This window comes from Nerophis lumbriciformis, linkage group LG27, assembly GCF_033978685.3.
Source record: "Nerophis lumbriciformis linkage group LG27, RoL_Nlum_v2.1, whole genome shotgun sequence".
In the NCBI taxonomy this organism is placed as follows: domain Eukaryota; kingdom Metazoa; phylum Chordata; class Actinopteri; order Syngnathiformes; family Syngnathidae; genus Nerophis; species Nerophis lumbriciformis.
Window position 1 is genome coordinate 16,072,501 of NC_084574.2, and position 15,812 is coordinate 16,088,312.

Genomic DNA, 15,812 nt, shown 5'->3' on the forward strand with positions numbered 1-15,812 from the left:
GCAAACATATACATTTTAGAGTCATGATAGATTAAACATCAGTTATTAACTTATGGAGCAAATCGAATCAATTAAAAAATTAAATTACCAATATCTCCATTCTGTCTAGATGCAATATGTGTATTTTCAGATTTTTGTCTTGATAACTGATATATTTACAGTGGTTTCAAATCTGCATGCACAACAGTGAATGGCTTAATCAATTTGTGAAGCCACTGTTGAATTGTCACTTGCCAATTATCTCAGCATGATAGACCACAGTCTTTGGTTCTATTGTTGTGTATTTTAGCCTCAACTGGCGCAAAAGGAACATTATAATGTCAACTGTCTTGCCTTCCTGTTCTCCTGTTTGTTGCTCAGAATTGCCTTAATTTGCCAAAAATCACCCGGACCCGACCCATCGCTGCGCAGCAGTTATAATTGTGTTTATTTAGTTTAGTTACACTACTCCCTTCTTCAGGAGAAAATGACACACAGCAAAGAACTAGCAAGGGGGTCCTCGCAGCAAGGATATAACCCCTCTTTCTGGGGCATCTAAGTGAGCTATACGACTCACTGGACAAAGGCTTTTGAAAGTTTGTTACAAGTCAGGTGATCTAGGGATACAGTTTGAAGTTGTGAGTTCAAGGCCTGGTTGATGCAGAGTGACCATGTTAATGCATACTGAGGTGATGTGTGGATTAGTGACAGACAAGTTAAAAAATATTAAACACTTATTTTACAGACAATGTTACTCATGTATGTGTCTCCTCCTCATACTTTTCCATGATCGGCCTCATCCCATGGCTGCTGTACCCTGCTGACTGGCTTAGTCGAGTTGTGAAGCTGCATATAAGTTCATTGATAGACAACGGTCTTTGATGTCAGAGGCCAAGCCTTAACTGAAGCAAAAATCACATTGTAATGCTGACTTTTAGGCTACTACATCAGGGTTTGTTGATGCTGGGAATTGAACCCTGATCTCCCAGGGGAAAGGGCAAGGTTTGGTGTGTTGGGCCAGGGAGCTGGCATGATGGTGGCTGTCATGTGTGAGTTGGTTGCCCCATGGATTGCACCACATGGTCTGGTCTTCCGTGCCTACAAACCAGGTGTGACATACCAATAGTGATTACTGTGAACAGAACAGAACAAAGAAGAACAGGAGAAGAAACTTCCGAGAATCAAGGTGAGCTAAATATAATATCTTATTTCAGCATGCTTGACCCTAGCTGAGTTCTTTTATGGTAAAAGGTGGACAAAGCATTTGTTTCTTGTTATGTTTTGTTCGTTTGCTTATTTGTATGTTTTCTTGTAGAAAACAAACAAACAACTTGTATTGTGGTCAAACAATACAATACCTGACAAAGCTCTGCTGAGAGCTGCCATAAAAAAATAGGTTACAATATATCTGCACAATTAATCTGAAATCATCCTAAAAAGGTTATCGTAGTTGTTATTTTAATGAAATATTATAGTATAAATTGTCAATGTTAGAAGGAGCTTTAACGTTGTCGGTAGCGGCGTTGCGGTCGCCATCTAGCTCGTCTTTGGAGGGATGGGTGGGCTGGTGAGCACCATGGATCTAATATATCCATGTTGAGCACACACTAATGTGCGGGTAGGAGGAGCAGGGAGACTGGGCTTGAGCTTGGTCTCCAACATAGTGGTAGCAGAAAGATAACACAAGACGAAGGTTACAGATAGGATGATTCTTCCATATTATATAACTTTTTAAAAAACATGTACACCTCATCTTAATGGTTACCTCTTACTATATTGCTTGTCATTTTTCTTGAATGCATATAGGCTCAGGAGAGTGAAGAATGTAGAGAGGATGGAAGGAGCATTGAAGCTCATACCAATGAAATGTCTACAAAGATGCTTAAGGTGCACCCAGATCTGAACTCTTTAAAGGAGAGAATGAGACGAACCTATGCATACCGAAAGACCTTCATGGCAACTGCCAAGGCAGAGGAAATCATCGAAAAGTTTCTCGCACTGAAGCTTCCTAAAATAGTTGGTATCTTCAAGCATTGAATTGACCATATTTAATAGTATGTGTATTATTTCAGTTATGATCATCAAGTATTTTGAGATGACACTTTGTATCCCTCCTTACAGCTTCTGTGGGAGATGAAGGAGCAATTCCTTGTAGAAGCTGATCGCAGAATGGTCACAGAGCTGGTTCGAATGGCAACGAAGATGGTTCAAAGAGCATCTATGTGTGACCTAAAGGACTGCTGCCAGAGGGCAATCAATGCCTGCCTGGATGATTCAGTAAGACAAGGTATCTAGGCCTGTATGTGTATCTATAGGAGCCACAATCTGTATTTTTGAAAACAAAAAATATTACAGAATAATTTTATTTCCTCAGGACTCATTAGGGATGCAGCAATTCTACTGCTGCCTTCCATTTTCAGAGAGGACTCATCCTTTCTATACACTCTACTGGAGGTAAATACCAGAGGTGTGGACTCGAGTCACATGACTTGGACTCGAGTCAGACTCGAGTCATGAATTTGATGACTTTAGACTCGACTTGACAAAATGTAAAAAGACTTGCAACTCGACTTAGACTTTAACATCAATGACTTGTGACTTCACTTGGACTTGAGCCTTTTGAATTGACATGACTTGACATGACTTGCTAGTTTCCCCAAAACCCAAAGATGAAAAAGTTATTCGGGAGCGCTCCGTATTTTTTATTGTGTACTTGTCTATCAGCGTTGCGTGTGTCAGCTGGTGTGGTCTCAGTACAACAGCCAATCAAATTAGATCTACTTTGTTCTTCATCACACAGCATTCATCCAATCAAATTGCAGGACAACCAACGAAGAAGACATGTCCAAACCACACGCCAGTGAACAAAAAATGATACCTAAAATAATTTTGTTTGGGTATAAAAATTACGAGGTGGTCAACACAAAACGGTTTGCAGTATGCAACACATGCGGTTCGAAAATTACTGATGGAGAGGCAACAACTTCCAACTTCGTCCGGCATTTGAAGTTGCACAAAGAACGGTAAGTTTTGAATGTAAGATAACGTTTATTGGCTAAGTAACGTGACTTTTATTTGCTGTGTAGTTAAATCAGTGAGGCTGTAAACTCACTGCTAACGTTATAACGTTATTGCAAACACGGGAATCTGTTGCAGTTCACTACCTTATTCATACTTTTTGTTCAGTGATTTTTTTTAAGCAGGGTTACGTTAGTCAATATATCACACGTAACGTTAGACGGCGGTCAGCAGCACCGCGTATTTTAGCCACCTAAAAAAAGACAAAAATAGTCAAATAAAGGTCAGTTAAAATGTATACTATATTATGAATATGTGTACCGTTTTAGCTAGCTTTCTGACATACTGTTGGTTGTTTACCTCAGTGGTCCCCAACCACCGGGCCACGGCCCGGTACTGGTCCGTGGATCGATTGGTATCGGGCCGCACAAGAATTATTATTATAATTTTTTTTTTTTTAATTAAATTAACATAAAAAACACAAGATACACTTACAAGTAGTGCACCAACCCAAAACAACTCTCTCCCCCCTTTTGTTCTGGGCATTGAACATGAAGACTCTTCCTTCACTGTTCCGAGTGGCCATGAGAGTCTTGGCAGTGCCTGCCTCCAGTGCTCCAGTGGAGCGAGTTTTCAGCCATGGTGGCATCATACTACGCCCCCATCGTGCACAAATGACTGACAGACTCTTGGCTAATTTGGTCTTTTGCAAATGCAATGCAGCATAGGGCCCTGACATATAAAAAGTACAACTTTTTTGTTATGTTCACGTATATGTCATGTTTTTTCAATGTTAACACTTTTGTACAAATAAGTACATTTGCACTTTATTTTTCAATGTGTTTGTTCTGTAAAGGAATGAGTTAATGTTTAAAATGACTGGTTAATAGTGCTATTATAAAGTGCAATGTCAGCACAATTTTCTTTCCTGCAATTTAAAATGCACTTGTTTTAATAAATAAATACAGCGTTTGAAAAGCATACACAATCTGTGTTAATATATTAGTCTGTGGTTAAAAGGACTTGAAAGGACTCGAAACTCAAAATGCAGGACTTTGGACTTGACTCGGGACTTGACCTGTCTTGACTCGGGACTTGACTCGGACTTGAGGGCAAAGACTTGAGACTTACCTGTGACTTGCAAAACAATGACTTGGTCCCACCTCTGGTAAATACTGCATTTGAGGTCAAGATTTAGGAATTGGCATTATCCATATTATGGCAACATTGAGTCATTTTGCTGTTTTCACAGCAGGTTTTATTTACTGACATGTATCTGTTTTTATTGCATAGGAGCCAAGCGTGCCTACTCCAGCAACCATGCTCCATAACACACACGAGGGGAACCCTTTGCAGGCACAAAGGATAACCCTATACCTGGATGGTATACAGGTTTTGACTGAGGACAGCAGCATGGACATATCATATGCTATGAGTGAATTAATGTCACTCTATATTGTTTTTGCTGTCCAGTACCCAAAGGAACTGAGAAAAACTCTTATTTTCATTGAAAGATTTGTGTTGGGGATCAAGGACCACAGTGTTGTACCCATTTCAGTGAAGAGACTATACAACTGTGTCAGTGGGGAGTAGTGAGTAGATGTGTTGCAGCATGGGATTTCATGCTTTATGTTCTTGTTAATGGTCAAATTCCTGCTGCTGCCCTTTGTTTGTACATATTGATAAAAAAAAATATCCCTTATTTAATACATATTTTGGACCAATACATTTTGTTTGATTTTGGCATAGTGACGTCTCTAGATTTCCAATATTGTTACAATACGTAACATTTTGAGTACTTATTACATAACACTGAAAAGTATTTCAACATTATTTAAATCAATGTGAAAACTTTGTCGGATTTCCTCACTTTCTCATGATTCTGTTCCACTGTCACAATTAGTACATACAGTATGTACACTGATTCTTTTCATTGGACCATGCATTATTTTATTGTTTGTAGATAGCTTACAATAAGGCGCAGTAAATGCAGTAAGTGCACCTTGGATTGATTGAACTAAAACTATTTTGTGTCTCTTTCTGCCATGTCACCATTGCTGGAGATTTATTTACACAAATTCACCTAATGAGGACAGCATGATGTGTCTGGCCTGTCATGTTGCTGATCCCACTGGACCTATGCTGACTTTTGACCTGTTCTCCCCTGGGACCTACACAGCCTCTCCTGTTTTGTTGGAATATCTTTAAATAAATGTTTTTCTCATTAAAATGTTTTGAATGTTTGTTCAATGTCAACATGATAAATGACCACAATATAATATGAACTAAACTGATCTGTAGAATACAACATGGTTCGTTATAGAACCCTCAGAAGACAAGATGGTTATCGGTGAAAACCTTTGAAAAGGGATGTTTTTAGAACTCCCTGTGTCAGGTCTAGATGAAACCCTTGAAACATGAAAGAGTTCTTAGTGGAACTCCCTTTGTGGGTTCTAGATGAAACCCTTGAAACATGAAAGAGTTCTTAGTGGAACTCCCTGCATGGGTTCTAGATGAAACCCTTGACAAACGAAAGGGTTCTTAGTGGAACTCCCTGTGTGGGTTCTAGATGAAACCCTTGAAACATGAAAGGGTTCTCAGTGGAACTCCCTGCATGGGTTCTAGATGAAACCCTTGACAAACGAAAGGGTTCTTAGTGGAACTCCCTGTGTGGGTTCTAGATGAAACCCTTGAAATACGAAAGAGTTCTTAGTGGAACTCCCTGCGTGGGTTCTAGATGAAACCCTTGAAATACAAAAGGATTCTTAGTGGAACTCCCTGTGTGGGTTTTGGATGAAACCCTTGAAATACGAAAGGGTTCTTAGTGGAACTCCCTGTGTGGGTTCTAGATGAAACCCTTGAAACATGAAAGGGTTCTTAGTGGAACTCCCTGTGTGGGTTCTAGATGAAACCCTTGAAATACGAAAGGGTTCCTAGAGGAACTCCCTGTGGGTTCTAGATGAAACCCTTGAAACATGAAAGGGTTCTTAGTGGAACTCCCTGCGTGGGTTCTTTGTAGAACCTGTCATGGGGGGTTCTGGGTGGAACCTTACACACACAGTTCTAGGTATAACCCTTCATGTTGGGTTCTAGGTAGAAACCTCCAAAAGGGTTCCAGGTGGAACCTTTATAAAAAGGTTCTACCTGGAGCCAAAAAGGGTTCTCCTATGAGGACGAGCCGAAGAACCTTATATGGTTCTACTTAGCACTTTTATTTCTAAGAGTGTAGGCGCAAAGTTGAAAAGACAGCATCTGTGATGGTATGGGGGTGTATTAGTGCCCAAGACATGCGTAACTTACACATCCGTGAAGGCACCATTAATGCTGAAATGTACATACAGATTTTGGAGCAACATATGTTGCTGTTGGAGCCAAAATTCCTTATTTGTTTATATTGTTTTTATTTTATTTTCTCTAATTGATTGTTTGGTTCAGCATGTTGTATTTCCTTTTTTTTTTTGGCAGATTGCTCCGCCCACTTCCTGTTAAGAACCAGGAAGTGTCGACAGGGAGGGGACTGTTGCTATGGTGGGGTTACCATGGCAGCCTCCTTAAATTGGGTTCAGGTGTGAGCATGGGCAGGGGATTGGAAGGACAAACAGTTTTCGACCGTGTTGTGTTGTGTGGTGTCGTGTCGTGTAACCACGTGTGGTGGCGTGGCGTGTTGTGTCGTGACTTGTGGTGACAATGCTGTTATAATGTGCCATTCAAGGTTAGCATTAGTGATGGGTTGATGAGGCGTCATGAAGCGTTTCGACACATTGCAAAACTGTATTGATACTGTGTCACTAAATACTGACATCTGCTGGACATTAAAAATCCCTACAGGCAACCTATGGACCGACTCAACTGACACTGATTTTTTGCCCTAGTACAGGGGTCACCAACCTTTTTGAAACCAAAAACTACTTCTTGAGTACTGATTAATGCAAAGGGCTACCAGTTTGATACACACTTAAATAAATAAATATATTGTCATTTGTAAGTTACACGTAAGTGTGATTTAAACAAGAATAGCTAAATAAATAAATTTATATATATAAAAAAATGGGTATTTCTGTCTGTCATTCCGTCGTACATTTTTATTTTCCTTTTACGGAAGGTTTTTTTGTAGAGAATAAATGATGAAAAAAAACACTTAATTGAACGGTTTAAAAGAGGAGAAAACACGAAAAAAATTAAAATAAAATTTTGAAACATAGTTTATCTTCAATTTCGACTCTTTAAAATTCAAAATTCAACCGACAAAAAGAAGAGAAAAACTAGCTAATTTGAATCCTTTTGAAAAAATTAAAAAAAGAATGTATGGAACATCATTAGTAATTTTTCCTGATTAAGATACATTTTAGAATTTTGATGACATGTTTTAAATTGGTTAAAATCCAGTCTGCACTTTGTTAGAATATATAACAAATTGGACCAAGCTTTATTTCTAACAAAGACAAATCAGTATTTCTTCTAGATTTTCCAGAACAAAAATTTTAAAAGAAATTCAAAATACTTTGAAATAAGATTTAAATTTGATTCTACAGATTTTCTAGATTTGCCAGAATAATTTTTTTGAATTTTAATCATAGTAAGTTTGAAGAAATATTTCACAAATATTCTTCGTCGAAAAAACAGAAGCTAAAATATTTATTATTCTTTACAATAAAAAAAAAAAAATTACTTGAACATTGATTTAAATTGTCAGGAAAGAAGAGGAAGAAATTTAAAAGGTAAAAAGGTATATTTGTTTAAAAATCCTAAAACCATTTTTAAGGTTGTATTTTTTCTCTAAAATTGTATTTCTAAAAGTAATAAGAAGCAAAGTAAAAAATAAATGAATTTATTTAAACAAGTGAAGACCCATCCATCCATCCATCCATTTCCTACCACTTATTCCAAGTGAAGACCAAGTCTTTAAAATATTTTCTTGGATTTTCAAATTCTATTTGAGTTTTGTCTCTTTTAGAATTTAAATATGTCGAGCAAAGCGAGACCAGCTTGCTAGTAAATAAATAAAATTTAAAAAATAGAGGCAGCTCACTGGTAAGTGCTGCTATTTGAGCTATTTATAGAACAGGCAAGCGGGCTACTCATCTGGTCCTTACGGGCTACCTGGTGCCCGCGGGCACCGCGTTGGTGACCCCTGCCCTAGTATATACAATAATATAAACCAAGTCATTGTATTTCATTTAGGATTATTTCATATCTTCATTTAAATAAAAATATATTTTTATCTTTTTTAGATACAGTCAATAAATAATGTGAACATGTATCATAACATGGAAATCTAAGAGAACGTGTTGTGGATGATTGTGGACTGGGAATTTTTTTAATTGTATTTTTTTTTACACATTTTTATTTAAAAAAAAAAAAAAAAAAAAAAAGTAAAAAAAAAAGTTTTTCCGACGTATTACATTTTAGACGATTTCTCTTCTTAGTTATTATTTCTCCGGCTGTAGAAAAGACCCGCTCACAGGGCACAGAGGAGGCGTCAGTGCGACACAGTTCGCGTATCGGTCACGTACGTGACCAAAACAGCTCATGATCGGTCACGTGACTTTCTAAAAGCGGTACGCGCACCGACACAGGGTTTCGCTCTATGAGCTCGACGCATGCGCCGATGCATCGGTGTTGCCGGACCCATCACTACTTTGTTATATAACTTACATTTGGTTTAATTTAGATAGCTTGTAATAAACGGATTGTCATATCCAAACACAGTTCTACAGTACTGGACATTCTATCATTTACACGCGTCAAACTGGTCAACACAGTCGCCCTCGGTACCAGCCCAAAGGTAAGGGCTGTACAATAAGTCGAAAACTTTAGTCTTCGTTTTGGAAAAGGACTAAGTTTGAATGTCAGTAAGACACACAGTGGACACTTCATTAGGAACAGGAAGTAATTAGATTGCATCAACGCGCAGTGGGTGCACCTGGAGCGCACGCTATGGGACGGTGTTCAGCCACAGGCTAAGCTGTTTCACCTCGATTGGACCAGGAGAAGAGCCAGACAGCAGACGGGATCGTCGTTTGGGGCCAGGAGCAACGCAGCGACAGGCAGACGGAGGACGTCGAGCTGATCGAACAACAGCATCACCGCGGGCCTCGCCGTTTGGAGCGACAGCTGAGCAGCGCTGGGACGCGCAACGCTGTTTGAAGTTTTGTACTCTTTTTGAAGATACTGAACTCTTTTCGAAGACAATCTTTTGAAGACAAGAACAACATAAAGGTATGTAGCGCGCTACACGGGTTAATATACTGTATGGCCACATAATACTGTGTGCACACAAAAACAAAAAATCCAATGCATTGGTGGTTAATATTCATTGTTATTTAACCCGTTCGTGGGTACATTTCTATGAGGTTTTGTGCATGATTGCAACCCGTTCGTGGGTACATTTCAATTACAAGGTGGTGTTTAAGTGTAACAGGGTCCATTATGTCTTGTAAATAATGTATTTTATAATGCTTTATTATTGTTATAATTACACAAAATGTGTACCGGTAAGTTACATGTAAATACCTGAATATTGTTTGATGTTTTGTCAATGTGGAACCATTGTCTCGTTGTCCCTCCTACTGCAATAATTACGGTGACACCTGTCTTTATATATGCGTTGGACACGCCTTCCAACTTCCCTTTTGTCCACCATAACGGGAGAGGTAGGCGTCCATGCGACGACAGATAATGTCATGTTAAGAACTTCTGTTCATTTTCTTGTTCTGTATTGTATTTTGTGTAGGGACTCGACGACGTCAAAAACTTATTGACAACAATTGTGTTCTGTTTTATCAGGTATGTTTATTTCACTGTTGTACGCCCCTTTGTCCACCATAACGGGAGAGGGACTCGTCGACGTCAAAAACTTATTGACAACAATTGTGTTCTGTTTTATCAGTAAAGTGCAGCTGAGCAATCCATGGTGTCGGTCGTTTTTCACAAAAGCCACACAACGCAGAGAGGAAAAGACCACCGGTTACATATGATTCCTTGTGCAAGCCCGTTCGTGGGTGAGGTTTGGTTTGAACAAATGCAAATGAATGATTGCGGGTTTTGGTTTTTGGTGTTTTGACTGATATTAACAAGGTTTCCATATATTTGATCTGATTTTGAATTGTGGGTTGTGTACAATCATGGATCGTGGAAAAGGCAAACATGATGCTTGGGAAATGCATGATCATGCGTTAATTGAGGAGTTAAAGTTAACGCATTCAATTGGTGACACAATCAAAGGTCAAATGGAACCCTCACAGGCTGAATTGTCAGAAATGACTGAAAATCAGTCACAGCCTGCAGAGATGGAAAATCAGGTGGACACAAATCAAACATCTGTTGTTAAAAAAACGCACAGTGAAAATGACACCAAAAGCCCTAATGGAGAGAATTGAAACACTTCAGAAGGAGAGAAGATCCAAATTAAACAAGGCAAGCAACATGCAGAAACATATGGAGATGATGAAAAATGGAGAGGACAAAATGGAAGTGCAATGTGCTTTCACCAAATATCACAATGTTATAAAGGAAACTGCAAGTGCACACCAATCCCTCCTACCAATTCTACCTACAGAGGACCAAATCAAACATGACATATGGTACAAAGCCAAATTAATTAATGTACATGAATTTGTTGAGCATGTTAACACCTGGATAAAAGCGCCAATCCTGGAGGGTATTGAGGATTTAGAAAGCAAAATTAATCCAAATGACAGCATTTCTAATGTTATAAGTCACAAATCACATGGGAGTCACACACACTCTGGTTCTAGTCGGTCAATCACCTCCTCAGCTCGCAGACAGGCAGAGGCCGAAAGGGCTGCCCTCGCTGTCCTCTCTGCAGCTTTAAAGGAAAAACATGCATTGGAAGAGGAGGAGGAAAAGATCAAAAAGAAATTGGAAGAGGAGAGAGAAAGAATCAGAAAGAAAAAGGAAATGATGGATCTGGATGCTCAATTGGCAGCTGCTGATGCGAAATTAGCAGTTGTAAAAGCTCCCAGCCTTCATGCTTCCTCCCATACAGCATCTGATGGCATGAGCTCCTACTTAAAGAGAACCAAGGAACCACCAGTCACTCTCAACCCCCAGGCTAAAGCACCAGTCACTCTCAACCCCCAGGCTAAAGACTATCAACCCCTCACACAGCAGCAGTCAAGCCAAGCTTCACCACCACCTCCACCACGGTCTATACACCATCCATCTGAGCAACAACAACTAACAGCATGGCAACTACAATATAGGACACCACTTCCCATTCAACCACCCACCTTTTGGCAAGAGCAACAGTCCATGCTTTCACACCCTAAACCCATTCAGGTACCACTGCAACCACCACCTTCTGTACCAAAACAGCAGCAGGTCTCTTGGAATACAGTGCAGTACCATAGCCCTACAACCCACATGGACCCCCCTGTACAGCAATCAAGGCAAACTAACATTTCCCCTCCAACCAATGGCACCCCCACTTTATGTGACTTATTGCACAGGCAAAATGAGATTGCAACATTGCAAATGTCATTGCAAACTTCTCATCTACTCCCACCAAGGGAGATTCCCTATTTTTATGGTGATCCATTGCTGTACAGAACCTTTGTCAGAGCATTTGTGCAATGCATTGAGAAGAACACAAGCAACAAAGGAGACTGTTTGTACTACCTGGAAATGTACACTAAGGGTCAACCTAAAGAACTGGTGCGTAGCTGTCAACACATGCTCCCAGAAAGAGGCTATGAGATGGCAAAGTATTTATTGGAAAAACACTTTGGTGACCAGTACCAGATAACAGCAGCTTACATGGAGAAAGTGTTTAACTGGCCTTTGGTAAAGTCTGAAGACGTACGAGCTCTGCAAGCCTACTCTCTTTACCTTCGAGAATGTTGCACTGCTATGGAGAATGTGCAGTACATGCAAGAACTTAATATGTCAGCTCACATGAAAACTGTGATCTCCAAGCTGCCGTACAGGCTGCGAGAAAGCTGGAGAGTCTCTGTATGCAACATATTAAAAAACCACCATCGCAGACCTCAGTTCTCAGACATTGTAGCATTCATTGAGCGACAGGTGAAAATGGTCTCTGACCCAGTCTTTGGAGACATCCAGAATGCACCACAGAGTACAGGAAGTAAACCTGTAAAAGCAACAACATCACAAGGTAAACCCAAATTCCAACGTAGCAGTTTTGCCACAACCATTAATAAAGAAACCCCTGATGCGGAAGATCAAACCACATTTAAACCTGTTCCAAAGCAAAGTGCACCTGCTCGTACCACAAACGCCTGTGTTTGCTGCTTTAAAAATCATGCTCTTGACCAGTGTCCTCAGTTGGAGGACAAGACCCACAGGGAGAAGATAACTTTCATAAAACAGAAAGGAATCTGTTTTGGGTGTCTTCATGTTGGACATCTTAGCAGGCATTGTGACAAGCGCTTGACCTGCAAGATATGCAAGCAAAACCATCCAAGTCTGCTTCATATTGGTCAGAAGGAAAGAGCTACAAACATAATTCCAAACCAAAATAAGGCAAGGGGACTATCTGTGAGCAGTGCACAAATATCTCTGCAAACATATGGACAAACGGGGGCTGGAAATGGAATTCTGTCAATTCTGCCTGTACAGATAAAGTCCAGCAAAGGACACACAGTCATACAAACCTATGCATTCCTGGATCCGGGCAGCACAGATACATTTTGTTCTGAAAGCTTGATGACAAAGCTCAATTTGAATGGAATAAAAACTAAAATCAGTCTCCTAACCATGGGCCCAAAAACATCAGTTTCCAGTTACATGCTGACGGACTTAAAGATTTCAAGCCTCACTGGGCAACAGTTCTACGACCTTCCCAAGGTCTACACCCAAAAAAGGATGCCCGTAACTACAAACAACCTCATCAATGAAGAGGAGTTGGCTAAATGGCCATACTTGGATGGCGTCACTCTTCCTCGTGTTCAAGCCGATGTAGAGCTAGTGATTGGGACCAATGCTTCTAAACTGCTTGAACCCTGGGAAGTGGTCAACAGTCGTGGAAATGGACCGTATGCCGTTAAGACCCTATTGGGGTGGGTCATTAATGGCCTTTCTGATTACAGTAAGAAAAGGAGTAAGATTGGCTGCTCCACTACTACTGTTAACAGGATCTCCATAACAAAGCAAGAGGAGCTACTGCACAATCAATACAACTATGATTTTCACGACAGGTCATCAGAAGACATTTCTAGAGATGACATGAAGGTCATGACTAAAACGTGCAAGCTTCAAGATGGACACTACACTTTGAAACTTCCCTTTAAAAAGGATGATGTGTCTCTGCCCAATAATCAGTGCGCTACTAGGCAGCGCATATTTGGCCGGAAAAGGAGGGAAAGATGCAAGATTTCTGATGTCACACAATGGCGATACATTAATACCACTCAAAATCCTGCAGACAAATTCTCAAACAAAGATGGAGACAAGTCCAATACATCTCTGACCTATTCTGGAAACGCTGGTTAAGAGAGTACTTACCTTTGCTACTGGAGCGGCAGAGGTGGAGCAAACAGAGAAGAAGTCTCATCCCAAATGACATTGTACTAATTGCAGACAATACTGCTCCACGTGGCTCTTGGTTACTTGGAAGAGTCATGGAGACTTATCCAGATAAAAAAGGATTGGTGCGTTCTGCTAAAATCAAAACTGAAAAACTCTAACTCAAAGATGATTATTTGTTTATATTTATGGCTCCATTGTTATTTATTTTGAATTGTTAATGGCATCCTGCCCTTCTCAATTGGGGGCCGGAGTGTTGGAGCCAAAATTCCTTATTTGTTTATATTGTTTTTATTTTATTTTATCTAATTGATTGTTTGGTTCAGCATGTTGTATTTCCTTTTTTTTTTTGGCAGATTGCTCTGCCCACTTCCTGTTAAAAACCAGGAAGTGTCGACAGGGAGGGGACTGTTGCTATGGTGCGGTTACCATGGCAGCCTCCTTAAATTGGGTTCAGGTGTGAGCATGGGCAGGGGATTGGAAGGACAAACAGTTTTCGACCGTGTGGTGTCGTGTCGTGTGGTGTCGTGTCGTGTAACCACGTGTGGTGGCGTGGCGTGTTGTGTCGTGACTTGTGGTGACAATGCTGTTATAATGTGCCATTCAAGGTTAGCATACTTTGTTATACAACTTACATTTGGTTTAATTTAGATAGCTTGTAATAAACGGATTGTCATATCCAAACATAGTTCTACAGTACTGGACATTCTATCATTTACACGCGTCAAACTGGTCAACACAGTCGCCCTCGGTACCAGCCCAAAGGTAAGGGCTGTACAGTTGCCATCCAAGCAACGTTACCATGGACGCCCCTGCTTATTTCAGCAAGCCAATGCCAAGCCACGTGTTACATCAACGTGGCTTCATAGTAAAAGAGTGCAGGTACTAGACTGGCCTGCCTGTAGTTCAGACCTGTCGCTCATTGAAAATGTGTGGCGCATTATGAAGCCTAAAATACCACAACGGAGACCCCCGGACTGTTTAACAACTTAAGCTGTACATCAAGCAAGAATGGGAAAGAATTCCACCTGAGAAGCTTAAAAAATGTGTCTCCTCAGTTCCCAAACGTTTACTGAGTGTTGTTAAAAGGAATGGCCATGTAACACAGTGGTGAACATGCCCTTTCCCAACTACTTTGGCACGTGTTGCAGCCATAAAATTCTAAGTTAATTATTATTTGCAAAAAAAAAAGTTTATGAGTTTGAACATCAAATATCTTGTCTTTGTAGTGCATTCAATTGAATATGGGTTGAAAAGGATTTGCAAATAAACGATTTGTATTCCGTTTATATTTACATCTAACACAATTTCCCAGCTCATATGGAAACGGGGTTTGTGTATATATATATATATATATATGTATGTATGTATATATATGTATATATATATATGTATGTGTATGTGTGTGTGTATATATATATATATTTATACACATACATATATATATGTGTGTGTGTGTGTGTGTGTTATATATATATATATATATATATATATATATATATGTGTATATATATATATATATATATATATATATATATGTGTGTGTATATGTATATATATAATGTTACTTTGTGCGAAGTCCGCTTTCGGAAATGATTTGCAAATCATTGTATTCGGTTTACATTTACATCTAACACAATTTCCCAACTCATATGGAAACGGGGTTTGTATATATATGTATGTATGTATTTATATATGTATGTATGTATGTATACATATATATATATATATATGTATTTATTTATATATATATATATATATATATATATATATATATATATATAATTTTATTTTTATTTTTATTTTTTTTAAACCCAATGCGGCCCCCCATTCAAAAAGTTTGGAAATCCCTGCTCTATATCTTGGGGATAAAATGTTTGGTACAATATAAACCTAAATAGTACAGTCGTTTTAAAAATACAGCTGTAAATCTGTCACGATTGCCGTGTTCGAAGCGATTCTATATATTTAATGATCTCTGTGGGCTTTTGAATGGAAGCGGCCATGATGCTGCTAAAGCAAACCAAAACTATTACAAAGATTAGATTTTGGATTAGATTAGATTTATTGGTCCCCTTGGGGAAATTCATTGTCACTGCCGTACATTTAAACACTAGACATTACACATCACACAAAAAAAAATAACAAAAAGACATCATACATGACTAACACACATTTACAGGCTTGTCAGACAGGTCGGCCGGGCCTGCTGTTAAGGGCGGCTATAGCTGCAGGGATCAGGCTTTTCCTGAGGTGGGCCCTCCGGAATTTGATTGTTCTGTACCTGCGCCCTGATGGTAGTGAGATGA

General features: G+C 39.4%; 2 protein-coding genes across 2 annotated transcripts in view; both read left to right on the forward strand.

Annotated features, from left to right (window-relative positions):
• Window positions 1-5,187, forward strand: part of LOC133570112 (uncharacterized) — a 17,235-nt gene extending 12,048 nt beyond the window's left edge. The window contains exons 2-5 of the mRNA XM_072916379.1: window positions 1,786-1,995; window positions 2,101-2,266; window positions 2,354-2,433; window positions 4,291-5,187. Of these exons, the coding sequence (XP_072772480.1) occupies window positions 1,846-1,995; window positions 2,101-2,266; window positions 2,354-2,433; window positions 4,291-4,590 (696 nt within the window). The 5' untranslated portion in view covers window positions 1,786-1,845 and the 3' untranslated portion in view covers window positions 4,591-5,187. The remainder of the gene's footprint in view (window positions 1-1,785; window positions 1,996-2,100; window positions 2,267-2,353; window positions 2,434-4,290) is intronic.
• A 3,717-nt stretch (window positions 5,188-8,904) lies between these two features.
• LOC133570110 (N-acetylneuraminate-9-phosphate synthase-like) overlaps window positions 8,905-15,812 on the forward strand; it is a 28,915-nt gene continuing 22,007 nt past the window's right edge. The window contains exon 1 of the mRNA XM_061922794.2: window positions 8,905-9,216. The gene's annotated coding sequence lies outside the window, so the exon portion shown is untranslated. The remainder of the gene's footprint in view (window positions 9,217-15,812) is intronic.